General features: G+C 37.5%; 1 protein-coding gene across 1 annotated transcript in view; it reads left to right on the top strand.

Moving 5' to 3' along the window:
- The first annotated feature begins 6,101 nt into the window (after positions 1-6,101).
- Positions 6,102-16,062, top strand: part of TPP2 (tripeptidyl peptidase 2) — a 48,890-nt gene continuing 38,929 nt past the window's right edge. The window contains exons 1-9 of the mRNA XM_008629313.2: positions 6,102-6,230; positions 7,988-8,083; positions 8,505-8,609; positions 9,276-9,400; positions 10,113-10,276; positions 11,477-11,631; positions 12,624-12,700; positions 13,229-13,356; positions 15,231-15,330. Coding sequence (XP_008627535.1) covers positions 6,102-6,230; positions 7,988-8,083; positions 8,505-8,609; positions 9,276-9,400; positions 10,113-10,276; positions 11,477-11,631; positions 12,624-12,700; positions 13,229-13,356; positions 15,231-15,330 — 1,079 coding nt within the window. The remainder of the gene's footprint in view (positions 6,231-7,987; positions 8,084-8,504; positions 8,610-9,275; positions 9,401-10,112; positions 10,277-11,476; positions 11,632-12,623; positions 12,701-13,228; positions 13,357-15,230; positions 15,331-16,062) is intronic.

The following is a 16,062-nucleotide window of genomic DNA, read 5'->3' on the forward strand; positions in this document are numbered from 1 at the left end:
GCGCGTGAGCGGGGGCTCGGGTGCGGGAGGGCGGGGAGATGCCGTAGCTGGGGGCTCCACACCGGTCTCCGGGTGCTGCTGTGAGGATCCTCCTCCTAAGCCGTCCACAGCCGTGTTATGGCACTTCAATCTCTTGGGCTGCCTTCTCTCACGCAGAGCTCATTATAAAGGAACGCTTTGTGTTTGTGTTAAACCTTAGCGTTACTTCGCCAGTACGTAGCTCGAGGCTACACACAGCCGCCTAGGTCTTTTACATGAAAAGTATATTTCTGGCATGATTAGCATACCCGTCTTTCTTAGTGTATTTTTCGTGCGTTTTATTGCAGTAGCAGTCTGTATCGAATTCGATTCTGCCAGCTTTTTTTTGGGTCTGCCGGCTATGTGTCTCCACTCGGTTTTGTAAATTTCTGTGTGTGATGTCAGTTTGGGCATTTCTCAGCACGTATTTCTTCTAACCGCTGTCTTGTAACATTTCTTTATCGTGTAAATTTGCATGTGGCCTTTTGTGTTACTGCTGCTTTTGATTTCTTGTCAGCATGTTTTCCCTGAGTGATGGCAGAAGAGTCCTTGGAAGAATGATTCGGAGTTGTATGCAACTCACTTGGATGCTGAATCCTTTGTTTTGTTTTGTTTCGACTAAGCAGGGTTTGTGTTGGTTTCCATCCTTTCTTTGGTGTAGATTTAACTCCTTTGTGACCTCGTTCTGGGACTTGACCCTGGTAGATTGTTAGTTCCGTGTTCTGAAGTGACTCCTTATGGGATTCAGTTAAACTAAAATATGAGTTAAGAGGACAGGTTGGGTGGAAGGAAGGAGTGGACAGCTATAACTTTGATTGATTTAAGCAGAAATGAAACTGGTGCTTTTGGCAAGAAGTTGTGGATAAGTGGCATAGTAATTGGAAAGCTTAATGAAAGCTAGCCAAATAGAAAGCAAGATAATACCATGGGCAGAGCAGAAAGTAGTAGAAGACAATTAGGAAGACATGAATATAAATTAGATGATGTGCATAGTTCTGAAGTTTCACATACAAAAGCAAAAAACCCTAAGTTTCTAGAAGTTTTGAATGAGGAGTGGTCGACAATAACAAAACCCCAATAAAAATTTATGGGTAGCAGTGGGAAGCTTTGTTCCGATATAGGTAACCCAAGGCTCATAAGGGATACTTAAGAACCATCATGATCTCACTGCTGACCATATCAGTTTTCTCCAATTTATTTTCTTTATGCACAGGATAAAATTGTAGGTAGTGAAGTACAAGATTTGTAAAAGAAGTAAAAAATTTGGAGGGCAGAGTGTAGAATTCATGTTGCAGTGGGTGAGAGTAAGTTTGCAGGGTTGTTAGAAAAACCTGTAAAGAGGTTCTGTGATTTTTCCACACTGCCCACTTAATAGACCTGGCTTAAGCGACTTGCTAAACCACAGACGGGGGAGACATACTGCACAGAGAGTTGCAAAGGAGGCATAGGCAGCACACAGTCTAGAATAGCTTTGTAGGTGTTCAGCAAGATATTGTCCTCACTCTCTGGAGTATTTGGCAGTTTGCATTTTGCCTCCCTGCAATGAACCAGTGTCCTGGGCACCGGAAGTGACACAGCATAGCTGTACTGCAAGAAGTAGTTTCTAACCTTGGGACAATTTTTGGATTTTTTTTTGTTTGTTTTTTATGCCCCTGTCTTTGCTGCTGCTTCTTTTTCTTACTGTCAGTCTTATTGTCAATTCCTGACCTGGCATAGAGTTAGAACTCTGAGAGTTGAATCAGTTACTTAGAGGGAAGAGGAGACATTATATATAGCAAGGTTAATAGGTATTACAACTTTGAGTTCCGGTTAATGACAATAATTGTTACAGGCTAAAATGAGCTACCCTGTTTTGAATATAATGGAGTTCTTAGTCGAAACAAAACAGTTCATTTCTTTGTTGATCCCTAGTATTTCATTACTGGATAGGATTCCTTTGCTTGTTGATTCTGTGACTTGGTTTGTAAATATTGATAGCAGTGTTTGTTCCCTTTTCGAGGGACAGAAAGATTTGGGTACAGAGTTTAACAGGGAAATACCACTATATTTATATTCTTCCCTGGACACTTGCTGCTATAGGGAGAATAGTTATTAAGCTTAACAAACCTTCTTAAATCTTTTTCCTGTTGGTTGGCTTTCTTTGACACATAAAATGTTAATCAGTCTTGTACTTACTTTCCTTTTCTTTATGAATCTTTTGTAGCCAGTGCCCTCTAGGAAATTCCTTTCACCTCCTCTTCCGTTGTTTTTCCACCAGTTGACAGCAACTGTAAAGTTTAGTTTGTCTGCTTTCATTCAAGTTTTTTCCCCTTTCAGTCCTCTTGGTAGAATGTATTTCCTACTGTCTGCCAAGTCATGGTTTGTAATTCCTCATTAAGGCACAGTGACTGATGAAATTTTAGGTGCATTTAGTGGAGTGTTGTGGTTGTATATGTATAGTCTGTGCTCAACCCCACCCTGTTCTTTCCCTGTTCCCGTTGTGGCTTCTTATGTTTCATGATAGATAAGTCAGTTCATTTTGCTGTCATGTTTAGTTGCCTTCATTTTGCTTTTTGCAAATTTACTTATTTTGTGAAGTGGCTTTTGGAATTATTATTTACTAACATTACCTTGTGCTTTTATGTGATAACTTCTTAGCAGTAGCAGCTAGTTTGCTTTTACTTGCTTTTCAGCCCTGAGTTTAAAAAAATTGCTTGGAAGTTATTTTATTTGTGATGATGATGATCAGCTGTCCCGCGACCAAAGTGCTGAAGAACTTGTTCGTCTCTTGTGGTTGCAGTAGCTGTCAGCTGGAGTCAGTAATTGTATGGTCTGGCAAAAACTTGCTCAAATGTATCTGGCTTTCCCTTTTCCATTGGGATTGTCATAGATACTGGTGCTCCTCTACTCCTGTTATAACTGATCAGGTGCTAGGATTATGCACATAGATTAATTTTAGTGTTCTCAGTTTACTAATTTATCTGTTTTACAAAGTCAGAACTAACATGTAAGTAGGATTTTCAAACTTCAAGCAGAAATGTATAAACAACAAAATAATTTTCAGTTTTAAACTACTAATTTGTTTTTCAAATTCCTGTAGGCAAGCCATGATAATTAAGGCAGGATTGGGGGACTTTTCTAAATACAGTATAAAATATTTTTAACTATATAAAAGTTCTTTCTTTAAAATTTTAATGCAAAAGGTACTAAAATGTACCTTTTATCTGTAATCAATTCATTACTTCAGGACTCTTCTGTTCACATAAGAGAATTGATCAAGTTCACTTTATTATTTTTCATTATCATTTTAAACTCAGAATTACAAGATTTGAAAAGGAAAACCGAGCTGAACGTTTGAATTTCACTCTGGCATTGCTGCTGGTGGTCAGTGTGCTGAAGAGCAGTTCATGGCAGCAGGAGCTGCTGTATCAGTTACTTGCACTAAATTACTGTGAACCTGTCTGCATTGCTGCTGTTAGGAATTGAACCTTGGACCAGCTGAAACTCTGAGTTTCTTGTGTCTGACTGAAAGACTCTGATTTGCTTGTTCTGACAGTACAAACTCACGTGCATGTGCGGGCCTGCTAGGTTTCAGCTAGGAGGCAAAGAGCCGTAGAGTGTAGGAGTTGCACCTTGTCTTTCTGGCTAGGAAACAACTTCTAAAACTACCCAAGCTTGCTGCAACATAAATCTGTGTTCTGGCCACCTGTTGCTGTATGACTTGCCTCCTTTAAACAAGTCACCTTGGATTACATTTTCATTCTTGTTTTCTTGTACTTTGATCACTGAATAGTTCACTTTGAGTAGAGGCATACTGAAAAATGTCTGGTGCTGATAAACTGAGATTTGACTTGCAGTCGCTTTAGTATTGGAGCAGCTCTTGAATTTTGTGTGAGTTGAGGCCAAGACTGAAGATATTAATTACCAATGCTCGAAAATTATATGGTTTAGTGCCTATATACTGTTCCACAAGTCAATTTTCACTACTGTATAGCTGTTGTTCAGTAGATGTTTTTACCACGTTAACGTGGTCTGAAAGATTTTCTTCAGTGAACTTGAATTTCTATGAACAGAGTAGCAGTGTTGGTTTCTGTAATGAAAATTCTTCCCTAGCAAGCCTCTTCAAAAGCAGTATTTGTTACCTTCTGGGAAATGAAATTGATGCTCTTTTTATGGTTGCTATGGGTTTGGAATATTTGGGGTTGGTTCTTTTTTATTTTTTAAAGCCAGTTTTCATTGGGGGTGTTGCTTGTTGTTTGGGTTGGTTTTTTGTTGTTGAGTTTTTGGGAGGTTGTTTTTTGGGTTGTATGGGTTTTGGTTGGGTTTTTGTTTGTCGTTTGTTTTTTTTAAGCCATGAGAATTTGAGACCATGGAAGTATCTATCCTTGTTTGTTGAGATGTGATAAGAGCTTGACTCTTGTCCTTTTGGTAGCATCAGAGTGACTTTTATGAAACAGTTTGACAGTAGCTTCCAGTAGCTGACCTCACAATTTCAGAGCATTATTGGAACAAAACTACCTTCCTTATGTTATGTCTAACATCAGAATTATTAATAGAGAATAAAGGCAACAATTCCATATATGTAAATGGTAGAAAAGAGCAAATGTTGCTGCTTTTCTGAATGTGAAGCTTTTTTCACTTTCAGTGTAGTTAATGTATGGGAGATACTAGGAAGATGATGGATTCATTTTTTCTTTTTACACCAGTCTTTGATGTAGAACTGTAAAAATACGTACATATGGTCAATTCATAGAATCATAGAACAGTTTGGGTTGGAAGGGACCTTGAAAAGCCATCTAGTCCAGCCTCCCTGCAATGAGCAGGGACATCTTCAACTAGATAGGTTGCTCAGAGCCCCATCCAACCTGACCTTGAATGTTTCCATGGATGGGCGTCCACCACCTCTGTGGGCAACCTCTTCCAGTGTTTGACTGTTCTCATAGTGAAAAATTTCTTCCTTATACCTGGCCCAATAGTCTCCTTTAGTTTAAAGTCATTCCTCCTTGTCCTGTCATTGCCTGTGCAGTTGTAAAAAGTTCCTTTGCAGGTTTCTTATAGACCCCCTTTCGGTCCTGGGAGGCTGCTATAAGGTCTTTCCAGAGCCTTCTCTTCTCCAGGCTGAACAACCCCAGCTCTCTCAGCCTGTCCTCATAGGAGAGGTGCTCCAGCCTTCTGAATTCATATTCAAGCAAATACTACTGTATATGAAATACAGTTTTTGTGCTGTATAAACTAGTAGCTGCTGGATGAAGCATGTTATTGCAAGAAAATAACTTTGAGTATTTTTGCTAAATGTTAAATAAATAAGAAATGCTTGACTGTGCTATTGGTAATTGTGTAGGAGAGTCCTCTAGGTGAAGGGAACCTTAGATAGTTTCTTCTGTCATGTTTAGTTGCCTGCAACTACTTTAAAGTCCATGAGGGCCAGTTTTGTTTTAATTTGAGGAGGCTTTAAATTTATGCTCATAAACTCCTTATGGGTAGTCAGCTCTTCTTCTCCTCGCCCTGGCAAAAATACTCCTTATATAAGTATTATATGTATATAGCCATAGCTACTAATAGTTCAAATAGATTAAAACACAAAGCAGAATCTTTGAAACAGGAAAAATAAGGTAATGGTGGCTTGTGTTCCTTTTAGGTTCCTTTAAGCTCAGTTTAGAGACTCCAGCTTGTGAGAGCTTGTACTTCTAACTTTCACTTTCTTACTTGTGCACTCATTACTATAAAATTTGCCCAGAATGAGGGGTCAGAAACAACACGGCAAATAATATGAAAACAAACAGCTGTTCTTGCAAATATGTTTTTTGCAAATTTAGGCTTGGTTTTAAATTGAGGCTGCCTGTGCTTTGTTGATACAGTGTTTTTACTTGTTTCTCTTCTAAATCCTTCTTAGAAATAAGTGGATTTGTATGAACCAGAAAGATGGACATATTGGTCTTAGTTCTTTGAAAATTTATCTTGAGTTCAAGTTGGTTTTATGTCCTTCAGTTAACGGTTGGGTGTCTAAGAAAGCTAGTTGATATTTTTAACAACAAAACTTTTCTGGTTTGTGTGCCAAATGGTAATCAAATACATTTTCAGTTTTTCTGTGCTCATATTTTCAGATGACAACTGATGGGAAACCCAAGATAGTTGATATAATTGACACCACAGGCAGTGGTGATGTAACTACATGTACCATTGCAGAGCCTAAAGATGGAGAAATTACTGGTCTTTCTGGAAGAACTTTAAAGGTGAGTATTTGGTGGTACAGAGACACCACTGGACATCATCTTCTTTGCTTAACAAATTTATAACCTGTTTTGGTTTTTATAGAACTTACTTCCTTTTAACCAGGTGTTGTGGTTTAAGCCCAGCTGGCAGCTAAGCACCATAGAGCTTTCCACTCAGTGTTCCCCCAGCAATGTGGGGAGAAGAGAATCAGAAGGGTGAAACTGAGAAAACTCATGCATTGAGATAAAGACAGTTTAATAGGTAAAACAAAATCCTTGCACGCGAGCAAAGAGAAACAAGGGATCCATTCATCACTTCCCATGGGCAGGCAGGTGTTCAGCCATCTCCAGAAAAGCTGGGCTCCACACATAATGGTGACTTGAAGATAAATGCTGTCACTCTGAATGACCCCCCCTTCGTCCTTCTTTCTCCAGCTTTATATGCTAACCATGATGCCATAGGGTATGGGATATCCCTTTGGTCAGTTGGGATCAGTTGTCCCAGGTATGTTCCCGCCCAAATCCTTGTGCATCTCCAGCCTGCTCACTGTCTGGGGTGGGTGAGAGAAAAAGCCTGGGAGAGAGCCTTGACTCTGTGCAAGTGCTGCCCAGCAACAGCTAAAACATTCCCGAGTTATTAAGAGTGTTCAGCACAAATCCAAAACACAGCCCCATATCAGCTACTTTGAAGAAAAATCAACCCTAGCCCAACTGACACCAGCAAACCAGATCTTACCCAAACCTAATGCTGCACTTGCTCATCTTCATGCAGATTGCTTAGTGTTTCTTACACTTTTATTATGTCTTTATTTCTAATATTTTCTGTAGCTGAATGGGGATGTGTACAGGGCTTTTGGGGGGGCTTGATAATAATTAAATTATTTGTTCAAAACAGTATCGGATATAGCTTTGAAAATTGGCTGAAGAAAATATGCTAATATACTTCAAAACTGTCAGACAGTTGTGTCTTTAAAAATGCTAGTATTTTCCACATTTGCATAAGCTGCAAGAGGAATTGTGTTAAGGGCATGGTGAATAGTTTTAGAGACTGAAATTCTGTGAGGACCTAGTTTAGACTCACTGAATTCTCACTATGCGTAGAACAGAAATGGTGTAGGATTTTCATAAAGGACACAAAATCTAGTAGAGGTCTTGGGTACACAGAACTGCTAATGTTGCTAACATGTTCTTGATTTCCTGATTTGATTAATGATATGATATGGGGGCATTACATCTTTGGATCTTTCCATGCTGTCAACTTTCTTCTCAGTTTTGCACGGAAGATGATTGTAAAGCTGAATCTGTTGCTCTTCTACTGTTGTTACTAGGATGAGCAGATCCTGATATACTGAATCTAAATTGCATCAAGATGTGAAATGAGATATTCGGATGTTTGTCATGACTTCCAACCCCACTCCCTCGTGTTAGAGTGTGTCTTTTCATTTATAGTACTATTATTTCCCCAGACCTCTCCCCAGTAAAGTCAGTAAAGCTGAGGCTTTGTGTTTTAAAAGTAGACTATCAGGGCAACTGATACTTAAAGATGTTCAATGGCAGTGTCACGTGACCTGATACTGATTCTTTGGAAACTGGATTGAAAATGCCATGTCAAGCTGTCAAAACAGTGCAGTAGTTACTGTTATGGAGACAGGGAATTAAGTTGGCAGTATTTGCAGGTTTGTTCTGCTTAAGCTCTCTTAGACAGTGTTGGGCTTTTTTGTTTGTGGAGTTTTTTTAATGCCATTAGTTAACCTATTTCTAAATATACTTTTCTGTAGATTCCAGCAAACTGGGTAAATCCTTCAGGCAAATATCACATTGGCATAAAAAATGGCTATGATATCTATCCTAAAGCTCTTAAGGAGAGGATTCAGGTAAGGAAGAATTATCTTTTCTTTCTGGTATATAGTCATATTTAACTGTTCTGTTTCTTGATTTTGTTAGAAAACCACAGCATGTGATTTGGTAACATACCTAGGCTGCTAACCAGCGCTTGCAAGCTGTTCTCTCTGATTTTTTTGTTCTTTACGTGATCCATTTCTTCCGTGATTTTTTTCAGAGCAACAGGAGGCGGCTCAGTGCTCCTCCTCACAGTGGTCCATTGAGGCAAAAAGTACGGAAATTACTGATACCCTTTTTTTTTTTTTAATTATGTGACAATTTATGTTTATTTATACTATTGTATGGAACTTTTTTAGCCATTGTCTCAAATCAGAATTTCAATTTATTTTTGTAGACATCATACTTTGACATATGTTTCTTAATATATTGAGGAACCTCTGTTTTATTTTACAGAAAGAACGCAAGGAGAAGCTCTGGGATCCTATTCACAGGCTGGCTCTAGCAGAGGCCTGTAGGAAACAGGAAGAATTTGATGCTGCTCATAGCTCTCCCTCACAGGTTCGCATTAAGTTTAAATTTATAAACTTATTCTTTGCAACAATTTGTTACTGGCTGCAGGATTAAAATGTTTCATTAGACGAGTGAAGGAAAGGTACTTGTTAGTATTTTGGCAGATAACTTACCAGCGTATCTTCTGATTAATTTTAGGTCTTTATATGGATGGTTGGTTGGTTTGCTTAGTGTTGTTCACTTTTGAAAGTTGATGTCAATTATGAAAATGGTATTACTTCAAAAGATTTGTTGGATATTTTCAGTAAGTTTTATTTTTAATTAAATGTGCTAATTTTTGATGCCACCATCCTTGCTGTGTTCAAATTTTCTAAAATGGATTTTTCTAAACACATTCGTTCTTTTGTAAACTGTGTACAATTTCAATGAAGTACCAGAAATGCCTCAGGTACTACTTTATCATTCAACAGTCTTAAAGAAAATAATGGCTTTAAATGTTACCTTTACAGAAATTAGAAGTAGTTTTACATCATAGGCCAAAAATAAATAGTGCACCGTTAAAAGCCATTGAACTTCTAGATGTTTGTGACTCCTAGGATAGTCTAACATTCCTGAGAAAGTAATGGAACAAATGTATAGCACCAGAAAGGAATGTAGGATTACCTATCTTGTAATAATTTTGGAAATACTCTAACTGAATTTTGTTCGCCTTAGGTAAATAAGCTAATAAAGGAAGAACTTCAAAATCAAGTGGAGTTGTTGAATTCTTTTGAAAAAAAATACAGCGATCCTGGCCCAGTATATGATTGTGTAGTGTGGTATGATGGTGAGACCTGGAGGTAAATGACTAAACTTGTCTAAAATGTCTTGTTCTATACATAAAACAACAGCTTGCATCGAAGACTTGTTACCTTTTATATCTGTCATCTTTATAGAGGTTTTAAGTATTTTTCTCTTTAAAATAATCCTGCTGTATCAGTTGAGTTTCTTGACAAAATTCTGGTCCCAAGTGAAGATGGGGTAAAGTCTTACTGAAGACAGTGTGATGTGAGTGTAAGCTTATGGGGTTTTTCTTCTGAAGCAGAATAAAACTGTTTTGACTATCCATTGGTGATATAAAAAAAACAAAACAAAGCAGGTGTCTGTGCACAGACTTAGGGATGTAACATGGCACATTTCTTGACTGATAATGTGCATCATACAGAACAGTAAAACTTCAAATGTTTGTGTACCAGCACTGAATATCTACCTTGAGTGAAATTTCTTCCTTGAACTTGCATGAATTTTCATATGCTTGCTTTTCAAATACAGGTTTATTTGATTTAGTAGTGTTTGAAAACCAGTTTATTTAGGTAACTTCATAGTTTCTTAATCTTAAGTATAAACAACCAGGTTTTAAAATAGTTGCTTAAAGAACTATGTAAAGATACCATAAACACAGAACCAAACTTCCTGAAGTCTTTGTGCTATGCTCAGCTGGAGAGGGTAGATAACTGAAAGTTTGCAGCAGCTGGGAAATTGCATTTTTGTTTGTTTATTTTTTGTCAACAGAGCCTGCATAGATACAAGTGAGAGTGGTGACTTAGCTAACTGTACAGTGCTGAGAACCTACAAAGAGGCTCAGGAATATGGGTCTTTTGGAACATCTGAGATGCTGAATTATTCTGTGAATATATATGATGATGGAAACCTCCTTTCCATTGTGACAAGTGGAGGTAAATGAAAGTAATCTTAAGAACATTTTGCTGCTAAGTAGGTATCATGAGAAGCAGTAATTTGTATTGGGTCCTGATTCTGATACTTGGGATGGCTTGAGGCAGCTGTCATAATACAGCATCTGTTATTATGGCTTTTAAAAGCAATACTCATATTTCCTTAACTAAATCTGTAATGACAGCTCATTACCAAACTTGCTTGCATTTTTGTATGAAATACTGTCAACTTGATGTACATAAGCATATATACATGGAACGTGCATACTTAGGTACTCTTTAAGATATTCCTGCATCTTAAAGCCTAAACTAAAGAGAACCTTCTTTCAAAAAACCTCTTTTGTTTTGTTTGTTAAATATAGGGCAATGATTGGTTTTTATTTGCTCTCCTTTGTACTTGTATACTTTAAGAATCTTAAATGTAATATCCATAAACAAAATGGGTATTGATCTTAATTTAGGTTTATACAAACTTTTTTATACAAACCACTCTGAACCCGTTTCAGTGTATTCTTTAAATCATGGTTTGTTTTGGAAGCAAACAGAGTGGTTAGGATGGTATGAATGCGTTTGCTTTGAAAAATGCTCTTAATTCCTCATGAAACTATCCCATCTCAGTAGAGCTACATATGCAGTCCAGGTTTCCAAATAGATGGTAACTTTTTTGTTCCTTTCTATGTTTCTGTGCAGTTCTGTTTTCTTAATCCCTGCTATGTGAGTTGTCTCACGTGTAATATTCATAACTTTGAGTAGGAAGCATTGAGCCTTTAAAGTAACTTTTATTAGTGGAATTAAGTTAATACCTCATTCCTCTCTTCCTGCTGCCTCCTTTCTCTCCTCAAAAAGCTGTTTGCTTTGTTGAACCTCATACAGCTGGCCTCAGCCTATTGATCCAGCCTGTCCAGATCCCACTGTAGAGCCTTCCTACCTTCCAGCCGATCAGCATTCCCACCCAACTTGTCTGCAAAGTGGCTGAGGACGCTCTCGATCCCCTTGTCCAGATCATCAATAAAAATATTAAACAGGGCTGGCTCCACTGCTGAGTCCCGGTGAACACTGTCACCCTTTTGGTATCAGCACCACTGGTGACTGGCCACTGACTGGATTGATGTGCTTACAGTTCAGTAAGTGAAAATTGAGCTGTAGCGTATTGAGTTCATATAAATGAAGTCCACTAAACGTACACACTTTTCATTTGCACAGGAGCACATGGAACACATGTGGCTAGTATTGCAGCTGGATACTTTCCAGAAGAACCAGAACGAAATGGTGTGGCTCCTGGAGCTCAGATTCTTGCAATCAAGATTGGTGATACGAGACTAAGTACAATGGAAACTGGCACTGGTCTAATAAGAGCTGTGGGTATTTCACTGAATAAATGATTTATCTCAGCAATGTGACTTAAGTGTAGAATATTGTGAAACTTCATGCCCTACTTGTTTATAGGCTTTGTTTTTATGGCCCTACAATATTTCCAACAAAGAAAACAAAAACAAAAATCCAGCCCAACCACCCCGCTGCCAAAAAAAAAGGCTCACAAAAATAACCCAACCAAAAACCGTAAAAGCAACCAGAGTGTATTTTAAAGCATATTTTAAGACTAGTGTTTTAATGTAAAACAAGACTTCTGTTCCATAGAGCCACTTACAAAGTTTTTTCAGGCTAACAGTCTTGCAGTGTCTGAGTAGCTTGATGCATGAGAAAGTTACTTGCATTCTTGCTTAAATATTACATTTTGTAATTACTTAAATAACTATAGGAGGCATATAAATCTAGAGTAGAGACTAGTCACTATGTATGTTGCTGTATTTGTGTTAACTCTTCTTACAAGTGAGGAAAAATATCATTCCTGTTAATGATAAAGAGCTTTTCTGTACAGCGAGTTGATAAGGAGAAATTTTACACAAGAAAAGGACCTGAAATTAGGAAATTGTATTTCTAGCCCATAGAATATTTTGATATAGCAACATGAACAGTAATTTTTTTGCAACTTTTTGGAGTTCAACCAAACTGCACAGGAAAGGAGAATTTTACGTTCTTGAGGACAGACATTAGAGACAATACTGGTGACATCTGCTGTCCTCGGTTTTGTCTTAGGGTAATGTCTTAATTATAGCTGGGAACATGGCAAGAATAAGGCTATTCAGGGAGTAGGTTTTTAAAATTTTCTTTGTTTGTTGGGAAAATAGCATATAACTGGTTGCAGTAAATTATTTTCTAGAGTCGAGAGATTTGTCTGTATTTCTTAGATATGTAGCAGATCAGTTTAAGCAGATGTTTTCTGTCATTCCTGAAGTCGCTTACTTTCTCTGACTAGTACATATTTTGCTTTCCATTTTTACTTTATCAGATGATAGAAACAATAAAATACAAATGTGATCTTGTCAACTACAGCTATGGAGAAGCAACACACTGGCCAAATTCTGGGTGAGTAGTGCTGTGGTTAAAGTATTTTAATTTCACAGAGGTGGAATTGTATTTGTTGAGCTTTGTGTAAGTCAGCTAGTCACTAAGAGTGGATTATCCAGGCTCATATGATTCATATGTTATAAACTGTGCAGTATAAATTTTAAACTGGCTTTGAAAGAAGTAAACCCTTAAAAAAAGCTTTTAATTTATGATATAGGCACAAATATATAATACACAGATTTATAATACATATACAAATAATTTTTTAACATAATAAAGAACTTTTGTAGTTGCAACACCACATGATCTGTGGGATATTTTCTGAAGACCTAAGATCACTACATAGTTATTACTCCTTTTTGAAACCCGAAGATATTGTTGTGGTCAGCTTCTGTACTGGAACCACCTCTGCTAGGTGTGGGAAGCAGGCTGCATAATATTCCTTGTTTGGTGAATGATCAGAGGTTCTACTAGCAATGGGAGCTTTGTCCTGTGGAAGAAAGCAATATTGTTGAGTAAATGATTTATTTCTTTCTCTTACTTCAGGAGAATTTGTGAAGTGATTAATGAAGCAGTGTGGAAACATAATGTAATCTATGTTTCAAGTGCAGGAAATAATGGTCCTTGCCTTTCTACAGTAGGATGTCCTGGTGGAACTACATCTAGTGTAATAGGTAAATAATCTGTTCTGAAAGAATTTTTGGCAGTATTCAGCTTCTGTCTTTTCAAACTTTGTACTTTTGTTACATATTTGATTGCTGAAGTAAATGTAAAAAATTGTCTGCTGGGCCACAAGGTTAATTCTGAGAGAGGCACTTGCTCTATGCTGAGGTATACAAATTTAGATTGTTATCTACTTACAATTCAAGACCTTACTTATGTAGAAAAGAGGTGGTAGAGAAATGGTCTTGATTTGATGTGGCTTTGTATAAAATTTGCAAAAGAAATCTTTGGTCTGACTTATTTGAATATTTCAGGATTACTTTTTCAACTGTAACTGTCTAAGTACACCACTTTGCTCCAACCAATAGCTGCTGGTAAATGCAACTTACAAAAATATGATTCGAAGTTGGATTCTAATTAATCTTCTGGAAAGTCTTGCAATGTATTCTGAATTCTTAGAGCTACAGTTTTGGATCATCTGTCTTTATCACATACTTTTAATTTTTATTTTTAGTGAAACAGATGTTTTTAATTTGGATATAAAATAATCGCATGTCAGGACCTAGACAAGTCCTTGTAGGGGAGGAATTCTTCCAGCTGCAGTGCCACTTCTGTGCAAGTCTGTTACTGTCATTAAAATTCTCTTTCTGATGGGTTAATACATGGTTTTGTTTTAGTGAGAGATTGAGTTATAAGTTTCAGCAAAATGTCTAGCTCTCAGGGGGTTGCTTCCTTAGTCTTAATTTTTATATAAATCCGCTATTGACGCACTAGTGCATTACACAAGATGCTTTTTAAGTCTCAGAATTCTTATGCAAGGAGACCAGTGTGTAAGGAGACTAGCATGAAGTCTTGAAAGCTGGAGAGCTGCTATTCCAGGGCAGCTAGTAGAATTAATGCTGATTACTTTCTGAAAGTTTATCTGCTGTTAATTCACTACTGAGACTGGGAGTTGGAACTGGAACTAACAAGCTCTTTTCAGGTCTGCACTGGCTTTGCTCTTACAGTGCCTCTACTCTGTCAATTCAACTTAGGTGTATCACTCTAGAGACTGGGTGATTATTCACTCCACATGCCAAGTAGCTTTCTCCTGTCCTCCATCTGGAGTGAGCCAGATAGAGTTTTTGTTTTTTGAGGGTAAAGCAAAATACAGCTGACAGGTTGGCTTAGTTCACATGGACACAGGCCTTGCCAAGTTTGTCAGCTTGGTATGGGTAGTTTTCTACCACCCTGGTAGTGCTTGTGCCCTAAACAAAGTGGAGCATTATCATTTCAAATAGGTAAATGACATAGTTGCAATGTGCATTCTTGGCATTCTCTTCTAGAAATGCTACTTTATCAGGGTTTGAAGTAGTCATTTACATACTCTGTGCACTTGGAACTGATACCCAGTAAAGGCTCTCTCCCCTGACTGTTTGAGATGTGTGGATATGGCCATTTGCTCCAGGGGTGTAGCTGTGAGCCACATGAACATGAACCAATTCACGTGGATTGCTCTGATGTGCAGTTGTTGTAGTTTGTGGCAGAGCAGTGTAAACAGAGGAAAGGGGTGCAAGAGAGAGAGAAGACATGTAAAAGCTACCTGTTGTGAAAGACATGTAGAAGGTGAATACATTATATTCCAGCTGAGTAAAAGTGAAACTTGGACGTTTACATGATATTTTAATATTATACAGTGTGCCCATCAGCATTGTTACTGCATAGCGTGATGTTTTACACTTGCCTTGCAAAACTACTTGGATTTAATGAGATGGAAAATGCGTGTTTCCATTTTAAATGTCAAGCAAGAATTCTTCTCATAATGAATTTCAACCACAGAAGTATTTTACTTTAGTTTTTAATAAAAATTCTTATTACATCTAAAACGCTTGAATGTTTTTTACAGGTGTTGGTGCCTACGTGTCACCTGACATGATGGTTGCTGAATACTCTTTAAGAGAAAAACTGCCAGCAAATCAATATACTTGGTCATCCAGAGGGCCTAGGTAGGTTATATTCCAAGAACAAATTGATTACTTTGGGGTTCAGATTATGTAACTCAGGATCTAAAATTGGTCACTAATACCAAAATAAAAATATTTCTTTCCTGTGGAAAGAGCATAACTAGCCTGCTCCTCTGGCAACACTTTTGTATGTTGGGCTCTGGAACTCCTGGGGGAGAGTGTATAGCATGGAATTGCCTTAGCACAGCCAGTATTTTTCAGGAAAGTATTTGGGTGCAGACCTATTCAAAGATGACAAAAGTTACTGAAAGGTTGTTTGGAAATTTGTTTGGTTTTTTTTAATTTACTTTTTTCTATAGCATTTATTCCATTAAGTTAGTGTGGTGGTGAAGTTAAATAGGCTGTAAGTGTTGAAGATTAAAATAAATACTGTTACTGCAGTGGTGTTACTTCTGACTTTAGTGACATTGCTGTGATGGCATAACTTACTCAAGGGTTTTGCTTGAGTCCAGCAGAGGTGTGAGTAGGCAGAAAAAATTGCTTTCTACCTCACGCTACAGAAAATTTTCTGAAAGATCTAGAAAAGAAATTTTAAGGGCAATGTAAACTCCAATTTTTATTTCATGTCTCAGAAGCATTTGATAGTAATGTGATCAACTAATGAAGAAAAAAATAATAACATCTCTTCTTGAGTTCTTGCCTGTGTTTAGATTTTGGGATTGTTCTCTAGCTGTTACGGTGTATGTATATTTACAGGCAAGTATATTGTATGAA

The sequence above is a fragment of the Corvus brachyrhynchos genome, unplaced genomic scaffold (genome assembly GCF_000691975.1).
Source record: "Corvus brachyrhynchos isolate BGI_N302 unplaced genomic scaffold, ASM69197v1 scaffold92, whole genome shotgun sequence".
NCBI lineage: Eukaryota > Metazoa > Chordata > Aves > Passeriformes > Corvidae > Corvus > Corvus brachyrhynchos.